Source organism: Eurypyga helias, unplaced genomic scaffold (assembly GCF_000690775.1).
Source record: "Eurypyga helias isolate BGI_N326 unplaced genomic scaffold, ASM69077v1 scaffold11081, whole genome shotgun sequence".
Classification (NCBI taxonomy): Eukaryota; Metazoa; Chordata; class Aves; order Eurypygiformes; family Eurypygidae; genus Eurypyga; species Eurypyga helias.
Window position 1 is genome coordinate 57,710 of NW_010228929.1, and position 11,071 is coordinate 68,780.

At 47.7% G+C, this 11,071-nt stretch overlaps 1 protein-coding gene across 1 annotated transcript in view; it reads right to left on the minus strand.

Moving 5' to 3' along the window:
- Positions 1-10,557, minus strand: part of ADAP1 (ArfGAP with dual PH domains 1) — a 55,562-nt gene extending 45,005 nt beyond the window's left edge. Inside the window, exons 1-3 of the mRNA XM_010160209.1 lie at positions 10,530-10,557; positions 3,906-4,036; positions 2,267-2,358 (exon numbers count right to left, since the gene is read on the minus strand). Coding sequence (XP_010158511.1) covers positions 2,267-2,355 — 89 coding nt within the window. The 5' untranslated portion in view covers positions 2,356-2,358; positions 3,906-4,036; positions 10,530-10,557. The remainder of the gene's footprint in view (positions 1-2,266; positions 2,359-3,905; positions 4,037-10,529) is intronic.
- Between the last annotated feature and the right edge of the window lie 514 nt (positions 10,558-11,071).

Sequence of the window (11,071 nt, forward strand, 5' to 3'; positions counted from 1 at the left end):
TCCAGGATCAGAAATCAGGGCATCCAGGCTGAAATTTGTCTCTGTGCAAAATAGGCAGAAGTTGGGAGCACAAAAGGGCCAGAAATGGGTCCTCCAGCTGCTTGCAGGAAGACTAGCCTTGCCTCATCCTAACAATCAATCAATAAACAAAAAAGAAAGAAACAAAAAAAACCCCTTAACCCTCCTGCCTCTGTTTCTCACAGGTTGTGAGAAATCAGGGCATCCAGGCTGAAATTTGTCTCTGTGCAAAATAGGCAGAAGTTGGGAGCACAAAAGGGCCAGAAATGGGTCCTCCAGCTGCTTGCAGGAAGACTAGCCTTGCCTCATCCTAACAATCAATCAATAAACAAAAAAGAAAGAAACAAAAAAAACCCCTTAACCCTCCTGCCTCTGTTTCTCACAGGTTGTGAGTCCAGCACTGTGGCTCTCCATCAGGCACCGGGAAGGACTGTGGACCGAGTGGCCACCCCAGTGCTGCCAGCACGGTCCCCATGTGCTTGCAGACAGCGTCGACGGGGCTGCAGTTGGAGCTCAGCCACTGCACTGCAGGATGGAGGAAGAAAAATATTGCAGCAGCAAAGCCTGAGCTGTATTATCAAAGGAAGCCAAACCAACCCAGCTCAGAACGAGCCACAGACATTTCTGCCAGCCCAGCAGCAGAAGGAATGAAATGCTTGTGGCCTCTGAGCTGCCTGAATGGCAGGGTGAGCTTTCGCTGCCTCACAGCCTAACCCACGCAAGGAGCTGTGGGATCGCTCCGGCTGGGACCGCCTTCCCGCCAGCTTCTCCTCAGGCTCCCTCCGCTGTCCCATTGCTGGAACAATGGCAGAGGTGTTCCAGCAATAGGAAAGGTAAGAGGCTATGGCTTTTTTTCCTGGATAAAATTAATCCTAGCAAGATCATCACAGCACCCTCAGAGTGTGCCTCTCCACAACACACAGCAGCTTTGCCAGTCCTCAAATCATTTCTGTACTTGCAGAAATTGTGGAAGCTACTGCCAGAAGCCATTTTAGATCAAACTCAAGATCTGGGAACATTGCATAAATGGATGCTTTTTGTTATTGTCAGGCCAGGCAGTGCTGCTCGCACCTGGGCCTTCCTAGGTTCAGCACTTGAGCATTGTTAAATAGGGGTAACAAGTGCATCACCGAGAGGTTTCATAGGCAGAAGGGGTGCCCTCTTTTGTCTTTACTACAAAGGGCTTTTTCCATGATGTAGGAAGGCAATAACTCTTATTAATAGCTATTACAAGAGGATTAAAAACAGAGATAAAGTTGCGTTGAGGATGAGCATAGGTACTCACGAACACTTTGGCTCACCTTCGGGATGGTTTCAGATCCAGGATCACAGCAGTGCCTGCCAACCCACAGGCTAACATCTCACACTGGGAGCCCTACGAACCCTTCCAGTACTTCTGCTTTGGGTACCTCTTACACGGCTACAATACATCACCCGGCTGCTCAGAGCCGCACACACCGTTTTCACACCACCACCACACTGCCAAACCACACCTGCCCCTTCAACTAGGGACACCAGCTAAAGCAGCGATACTGGGGGGGATATCAGGGACCAGTGCTCACCGATTCGCTAATACGAAAGTATTGGCTCTGGAAATTATGCCCTCCAGACCCTCTGTAAACATTGATTTCACAAACAACCAAAACCCCCTTGGCATTCTGCAGGATTGGACCCTAAAAACCAATTTCAGTTCACCTTCCTGCTCCCTGGATGGTACAGCATGTTCTGGCCACCTCCTGGTCTACAAAATCTACCCCAGCTTACTAGAGAGGCTTACTGTACACTGTATGGGTGACAATACCTTTCCACTTGCCTTCACCGAGGAGATTATTTGTCATTTGTCACCACCTTGGCACTAAACCCCATCATTTTTGCATTACAAGCAACCTAGCATGTCACACAGCAGATAAGCAAGTTCTGTTTTCATGCAGAAGCGCTATTTGAAAAAGCAGAGGAAATCAATGGGTAGAAATTGGCGTTTTTCTAGCCTTAGAAACTTGGAAGGGTCTGGGGAACAGACAAACTATTGACTTCTCCGCATCATCTCAACTGTATTTATTAAATAAGATCCCACACGTAGTATAAACTCTACCATATGTGTGCAGAGGAAAAAGGATTTTCGGGGCCTTTTATAAATGAAACCTCCTTTGCGGCTGAAAAAAAAGTATCATGCTAAAACTAAAATATTACAGAGGCTGCAGCTGCACAAACAAATAAATGCTGTTTACCAGCAAAGGTATTTACTTACTGACAGTCAAGAAACGTTGGCTTGTAATAAAATGGTGGCATTTTAGATTCATATTTTGCTTTTGCTACATTGTTCCCATTCGAAGCCATAAACTGTAAAAAAAGAAAAAACAGAAATAATTAAAAAATATTAACAGCATTTTCCCTTTGTCCTCTTTTGCTTCTACGGAGTAATGAAAATATTGGGATGAGGCCTCTGTTCACTTACTGAGAGGTTTCCCCAGGACTGTGCGTAGAAGGGATGCTGTAAAGACTGAGCCTACAAACCAGGGCTCAGAAATTAATATTGATTATTATTGCCGGGGCTCCCCCAGCTTAATACGACGCTGAGGACTAGTCGGTGTCCCAGTCACACATGCATGATCCCCACTGGCCCCCACAGGAGCAGAAGGCAGCGCACGGCGGCATTTCCTACTGGCAGGCATGGGAATGAGATGTCTCCAGAGAACCCAACAAAAAAATCAGGTAACCAGAAGGCAAAACCTGACACTAACTTTTAGTCTCCATATGTTACAGCTCCAGCAAGGTAACAGACTTTAACAGTATGTCCTTTGCTTGTTAGAACAGCTCACTTGTTCCAAAAGGATAGTTTTATTTTTGCAAAGCCGTGCCAGCAACCTCAGAAAGGAACTTGAAGTATTAAATAAACAAAGAAATAAAAATCGTATCTGTCCTGACAGCCCTCCTTTCCTTCTGATCTCATATATGAATGGTTGAGAACTCTGCAAACAAAACCACATATTTCCCTATTCATAAATTTTATTTCATGAAAGTCACTTTATAAATGTAAAACCCCCCACCTTTCCAGGCAGCCATGCTAAATGTGTTTTGTCTTGTATCAAATGCCAAGCCTACAAGCATAACAAGCAGCTATGCTTTTTCTATTTTTTTCCCCCCTTAGCATTATTTTTTCCATTATTTTCATGTTTTGAGCTTCTGGCTTCACATATTCAACCTATTCTCAAAAAAAAAAAAAAAAAAAAGAGGGAAAAGAGAATCCATGCAAGACAAAGGCCTATTTTTCTCATAAAACACATGACCATGAGCTGCAGCTTTCAGAAGAGCCTCAAATCTACAACATACAAGATAAAGATCAATGACTGGTAGTGTTCTTCAAGCCTTTAAAGACACCAGTAGTCAAAGCAGATAGGGGTAGGCTTGCCTTTGGTAACATCATCCAAATCTAGGCAGGTGTGCGGCATAAACAGAGAGAATTTATACTGAGCGTTCAGTTCTTCAAGATGTGAGTTTAAGAGTCTTCACCTCTAAGTGGAACAAAACCAGAAACAGCTGAGCTGGGCAGGGGTGGTAAACTAGAGGTCTAGTCTACCACCTAGTCTAGGCTTGAGGTAATATAAGAAACGGAAGAAGACAATTCATTTTAAATCAGTAATTTCTACACACTCTATTTCATTGACATTTTTATAGGGATGGGAGAAACCCTCACAACTTCATGAAATGGCTATTCCATTTTTCAATCAGAATCATGGACCTCACTCCCACATTCAGCAATTAGCTAGGCATGTTTTCTGAAATCACATTTGTTGTGGCACCTGCAGAAAGGACTCTTGTTTTACAGCAGCTTTGCTGGTAAAAACACAGCAACCCAAACCAGTACTTCAAGTCTCTGATGCACGTACCTCCACTTGAGCATCATCCCAGTCATCCAGACGGACCGACTTCACTTTGCTGACCTGGGGAATATTGCGATGGATTCCTGAACAGTTCAAGCAGATGAAGATCCCTAGGCTGTGCGATGCCCAGTCTGGGTCTGAAAGCAAAAAGCAAGGAGAGAATTGCACTTGACTGGTCTATCGGATTGAGCTCAGAAGAAAGGATTGATGGGGCAGTACAGGGCATGGCAGGGGAGTTCAGGAGTCACCAGGGCCAAGTTACCCTGTTGTAAAGGCATCAAATAAATACACAAGCAGAACAGAGACATGTGTTACTTTATATTCATAATAATGCAAATGAAACTAACAATTAACAGATTTGCAATCTGAACTGCAGCTGTTATTTGCATGAACCCAATAAAAAGACAACTGTATATGCCCTAGACCTCCAAACCCCACTCCATGCTCACATGAAGAGGCGAATTTCCATCTTTCATCAGCAAATCCCACCCAAGCACTGCATGGAACGAAAATTGCACAATTAAAGCAAGCGGCTCAGGGAAACCGCTATGCTGCTCCCTTGCCTTGCTATTTTTTATTTTGTGTTTTTTACAGTGGGAGTGCTCCACAGAGAGACTTTCCTCCCACGGTACAGCTGCCCAGCAGCACAGCCCTCCATGCCAGGAGGTTTCCAGCCCTTGCCTTAATGGAGAAACGCTGCCAATGGCAGCTCTGTACTTTCTCCGAGCAAAGCCACGCGCTGTTTACAGCCCCGAGCTGACGTCTCACACAAAGCACTTTAAACACAAGTCCCTCGTCTCCAAATTCCTCCTCGGGAGAGGCACAGCCTAAAGCACGGGGAGATGGAGAGGAACCGGAGGAGGGCAGGGGCCGGGGGCAGGACACGTCCAGCAGTGTCCCTGGCGCTGCCTTGCTAATAAAGCCCATACAGGGATCTTTGTTTGAACTCCAACTAGCAAATGTCAGCGCCTGCTATTCCAGCTGCGCCCCAGCAGAAAAAGCTTCCTTGCAAGTCACCAAGTCAGCCACGAAATCCTCCACCTGCCCCCAACGGATGCCCCCTCACCCGAATGGGTAGGAGCCCCCCAGCAGCCCCATCTCATCGGGCTGTCGAGGCGTAAGGGCAGGTCTTCCCTTCTCGGAAGACGCCGTCATTTGTTTATTCCCCCGCAGTAATTACACTGCACAGCACAGCAATTATTTATAAAACGCAAGGGGACGTGCTTTCTCCTCCCCATACATATTTAATGGCCTGGCTATGTCAGCGCAGTGGGAGCAGGCTGGCATGGGGCAATGCTCTGCAAGGAGTATCGAGGTCTGCTACCAGCCCCTGCCCATGGGGACAGCCACCAACCTTCCCAGCACACCCCAGGGACAAGAGACTCAGTTCCCAGAGGTGTTTATGTTCAGATATAAACCAAGGAGCTAAATGAGCAGCCTCACAGGATGCGGCTGGGTGCCCACCCAGGAGAGGGGAGCAAGCTCCCAGGCTGTTACAAGACCCATCAGCGATGGCTCCCTTGGCAAAGGGACAAACAGCCACAAATAAAGGTGATTTTTTTCCTGTTTCACATGGTCTCCCATCCTTGTGTTACACCCTGACGACTACAGCTCAGGCCTAGCAAATATAACACCAGGCGAGTCAACGTAAGATAACCCTGCAGCAACCAAGTGCTGCCCACATCCAGCAATGCCGGTGAGGGCACAGGGTGCTCTAACCCACCAGCCCGATCCCTGCACCTCCCACAACGACCAAGCGACCAGCTTCACATCATGCCCCAGGTCAGGCACCCCCACTTATTCTGATCGCAAAGATTGCTGCCAGTTCTTGGGTTGCGGGCTGGCAACAAGAATCAAGAATTTTGCAGGCTCATGAACACTTCTGTGCTTTAACTCTACCTGTTGTCCACTCCCATCTCCAGACGTGTGGTTGTAATCAAAGTCTGGGACCTGCCAAGCTTCCTACAACAAAAATAGTCCAAGGTGCCCCGTGGTAGCCCAGAACCATGGGCCAAATGACACAAGTCAGGCGAGGCAAAAGCATCAGGGTCTGTCGTTGGACAACCTATCTCTGACTTCTATGGAGAGGATCAGACGTGAGGAAGGGTGAGAGGATCCAGAGAATGGGGCAGCCACAGAGCAGCAGTGAGGAAGAGGAAGCCGTGGCAACAAAGTTTGGAGTCGGGGCCTAACATGGCCACCAGCTCCCTGTGCTCAGCAGAGCTGCTCCGCGATAATCGCGCTTCAAGCCTCCCCGCTGTAGTAAGATCTGAACAAAGCAGTGCCTGTCTCAGGGAAATGGGTATCAAGGCACACATTGACCTACACAGGTGGTATCAGGAGCCCATTTTACATTAACAGATTTATCTTAGGCAAGCAGGTGGATTTCTTCATATTGTCTGCAACCACCTATGCTCAGGTTTCCAAAGTCCTTTAAGGAAGTAACCCCTCCACTGCCTGCACTGCTGTGTGCAACAGGACCAGGAGACAGCACACCTGCCTCCAGCCAAGAATGAGGACACATCTGAGCAGAGGAACACCCTGGAAGAAGATCCTCAGGCTCAGACAGAGGAGACTCCAGCTCCATTGGACTCTGAGCCAACCCATACACAAGCCATCTCATCCCAACGTGGACAAACAGCACCTCAATCAACAGCTTTCAGTCACAACTGAGGCTTTAAAGCGTTCTCCTAACACCAACAGTATTTTCTTTAAACCACTCTTAAACACGCCTAAGCATCTTAAACATCCCCCCTGCTCCACACTACCTCAAGCCACGTTTAATTCAGAAAGCAAACGCAGGGCTCTACGCAGGGTCACATGTGCACGGTTTCTAGAGGAGCAGATGGAGAGGACAGGATCCGTGGTGACTGGACTGTTGGAATGGATGACCTCAGCTTGTTCAGCAAACCCACACCTATCTCCTCCCAGTCACCTTCTGCTTGGTGTTTCCCCTCTTGCCAAGACCCAAGCTCCACGTCCATCCAACACCAACAAACCCACACAGCAAACTTCGAGGAGCACCGCGACAGAGCTGCACCCTTCACTTGACTCACAGCAACTTCCACGTCATTGCTCTTCTGGCTTTAAAAACACATATGTCTCAAATCCAAAAACATGCAGCAAGGGGGAATGCAGGAGTTGTAGGTGCTCGGCTGTTGTGTGCTGCTTTCCTGTGAAGCCACAGCCCAGAACTACACAAATTTGGCAACTGCTTTTAGTGCCAAAGGGACACCAGGGAGGAGGAAAGTTCAAAAAATATCAGGGGTTGAGTTAGCCCCATACAAGAAAAATGGCTAAATCCCCCTGTATTTAGCAAAAACTAGCGAAATTCCCCAGAACCAACTGATCTACAGGGCAAGTCTCTCTGAAACATCACTGTCACAATAACAGATGTCTCACGGCTCTTGCTCGCCTGCTGAAGACATCTGACTGAGGGTGCAAGCCAGCCTGGGCCTTTCCCAGACTTTAGCTGAAAGCCAAAAGGCATTTCTAAGCAACACCTGAACAAGCCAGCAGATTACGGACCCATGTGAGCCCCAGGCTGGTGAATCCCTGTGACTCCCATGCCACTGCTCTGCCCTTGTACAGGAAGAAGGATTCCCTGACTCCACATTCCAGAGGGCTCTGCCAACGCTGCTTCCCCTTCCCACACTCCCTGCACTTCTGACACCTATGAGACCTCTATGCCCACACATCATCTGTGGGAACTGCTGACATTCCCCCAGGCTGCCGGCCGGGCAAGCACTCACTTCTGCAGGGATGCTTTTCCAATGTCCTTTGCAAGGCCTGGGACTGTCAGCAGCTATGGAGCTCCCCGAGCACAGCACAGTCCCTCTCGCTCCATTTCTGCTCTCCACGCACTTGTGACACCTATGAGACCTCTATGCCCACACATCATCTGTGGGAACTGCTGACATTCCCCCAGGCTGCCGGCCGGGCAAGCACTCACTTCTGCAGGGATGCTTTTCCAATGTCCTTTGCAAGGCCTGGGACTGTCAGCAGCTATGGAGCTCCCCGAGCACAGCACAGTCCCTCTCGCTCCATTTCTGCTCTCCAGCTCCAACAACGTGAAAAATTCTCAGCTGAGGAACATGGCAGATAATGCCAGCGATCACCAACCTTGGCACAATCACAGACCCCAACCCTTCAAATGACCGCGCCAGTGCTCAGAGATAAAGCAACATCTTATCAACCACGCAAATAAATTCACCTAAGTGTCTTCACACGGGACAAGTGAGTTTTGGGGCAGCACCGTTAGTTCAGTGAACCAGTGTCCCCAGACGAGCAGAGATCTCCATAGCTAGGTGAAGCCCACCTTGCTGCTAGCCACTTCAACAGCTGGAGCACGTTCTCTGCGCTGGATGTCTGGGCAGTTCAGTAATTTTATTTAAGCTATTTTATCTGGGCAGGGCCCAAAAAAGTGCACCAAAGTGGCAATATATCATAATCTGGACCTTTTTTTGGGCACTGCACAAAAAAAGATTACTTTTTTCTAAGCCTTTAGATTTTCAAGCAAACAGCAGTGAAGCCTAATGAAAACCCTCCAGCATGCCTAATTTTCACACAAATTACTTTATTCCATTATGTTAAGCCAAAAGGAATGAAGACTAACAAGGAGCAAGGGGAATATTAAACCAAATACACTGCTGTAAGTGCAAAAAGTCTCCTGCCCTTCAGCATCGTTGCTCCAGAACAACCGATGCCAGCTCCAGCAGGCTTTCACTGCTCGATGTGGCAGAGACTTCTAGTCACTTACAAACAGATTACAATCACTTTCAAAGTAAAGACTTGATACAACTTAGCTTTTAAAATTAAATAAATAAACAAAGCTAAACTAAACTCAGGAGAAGGACACTGGGATGGTATTTTCCTATTTCGCTCATCTCAAAGAGAAGGCACAGCCAGAGATTAGAGAAGCATCCAAACACAAAACTAAAGCACGTGGGCAACACAGCTTAATTCAGAAATTAACATCCCTGCCCAGCCCCTTTTGCCACCACTAGCCCCAGTAAAACCCAGCACACAGAACAATGAACTCTGCAGCTTGAACCCAACGTTCCTGAGGGTAAGGACAGGGAAAAACAAAGACTGGCCCCAGAAAAACAATACACAAGAAGAATCAACATAAGGCATAGGACAATATACAAACCAAAGAGAGAAAACTGGAGAGGGATAGCAGTGGATTTTTTAAAAAATAAATCATCAATATTTTTTGTATCCAGAATACAAACATAGGGTTCCAGATTGAAAATCCCTAGATGCCATCAACCCAAGTAAAATCACATCAAGTAGGGTATTAGCAGGCCACGAGAAAAGAGCAAGAACTTAGAGTCCCAAAACTTACTTGGATGCGCCACCTCCACCTTGCCTTAAGCCACACATCACTATATATAGCACAGTATATTGCTGACCCAGACAAATACTCTTCTAGAACGTGGCCAGTGCACAGCAATACCCCATTAACACATCCTCCAGCACACAAACGATGGCCTGACCCCTTTAATTAGCTGCCTGGCTCCATCCCCGCTGCACCAGCTGGGTGGGAGCCAGTGTTTTGTTGGGATGGAGGTTCAACAGATTTTTCTGATCTCTCCCCCCTGTTTGAGGTGATAAAGACTAATTGCAGGGGAGAGGAGGACCTCTCCAGGTAGGCAAAACCTTTTTTACCCTGCACTAGAAAGGGAACTCATGCCCTAGGATACCAGACATAATCACGGGGATTTTAGTGCAATCCACACAAGCAAAAAGCCTTTTCTGCTCGCTGCTTTCCTAAATGCCCCAGCCAGGAGAACCTCGTGTGCAGCACTGTTGCTATTTACCTTGGGGAAAGATTAGCAGGTTAATAAACAGACCATGGTCATGCATTTTAAAAATAACAATAAAAGACAGGAAAACTGAAGCCAAACAGCCTCCCACCAACACTCCTCTCTCAGTAGGAAAATTTTTCAGTGAAGGCACTAAACTTGCCAAGGTCTTTCTACTCAGCTGGCAGGTCTCAGCAGCCCCCTCTGCTTGCTGGCTGCAGCCCATGGCTCTTGCAAGCTGGGACCTTGGGACGGGACAGAAAACACCGTCATGTTAAACCTCCTTTGTTTCAAAAAGTCTTTTTCCCTGCGTAAAATGGCATCCAGCTAAACACGACTGCTATGGGATTATATTTTATCCTTTTTACCCCCCCCCCTTCCCCCCTAGCGAGGGAGAAGGGCTGGCAAATTCCAAGGAAAAAAGAATGAAAAAAACCCAAACTCCACCATAATATTTAAGTGAGAGGACAATGGAGGCGCGGGAACAAGTTTCCACTTTTAGCATGAAAATGAAAAGCCTGTTTCACGCCATTAGAGCGGAGAAGCTCCGGAACAGCTTTCCAGTAGGAGGTAGTGGGGGCAAGAGAGAGAACTAGCTGCGAGGCAGAGTCCCATCGCTCCTGGGTGAGGATGGAGAGATGTCGCTGTGGATGACAGCACGAGACACGACCTGACGACTCAGGTTGTCTTCCCAATCTGTGTTTTTTAAGGACCGACGGTTAGACAGGGAAAGGAGAGGGTTGAGATCCAATCCCTACAGTGCCCTCCTTAATCCTGAGCAAATCAAGCAATCCCCAGCACTCCTGTGTTTCCCTCTAATCACCACCCTCCCTTTGGGAAATCAAGGGGATGGAAAGCTTCACCTGCTTTAAAAATAGGAAGATGCTGGGCCTGCAGGAGAGGTGTTTACAGCCACCTCAGCAGCACACCACCCACCCTCAGGGTTTTATATGAACTGTTACACCACAATGCCAGACCTGCTCGGCTTTGCAGCACAAAGCTCCAACACCAGACTCCCCGCCACTGCACGCCTCCCGCTCTTCCCACATCACCTCTGAGCCTCGGGTGCGGAGGCCAGTGGTACCCAGGGTCTGTGTCCCAGTAATCCATCCCAAATAAGAAAGAGGAAAATGATAAAAACAAGCCACATATACTGCTGCCAGGGGGTTTAAAACAGCAGGATAGCTTTGATGGGATTTCCACTTCTGTCCTCAGAGCCTCACTGTCCTCCTGCAATGTAAAATGATTCTCGCTCGGTGGAAACACAAGCCTAAGTCATAGAAAAATGGAGTAAAGAGAGAAATACTCAAGGTCTTGTTATACCCTGAGATAACCATCCGTCTCATGATGTGAGGAAAGATTGCC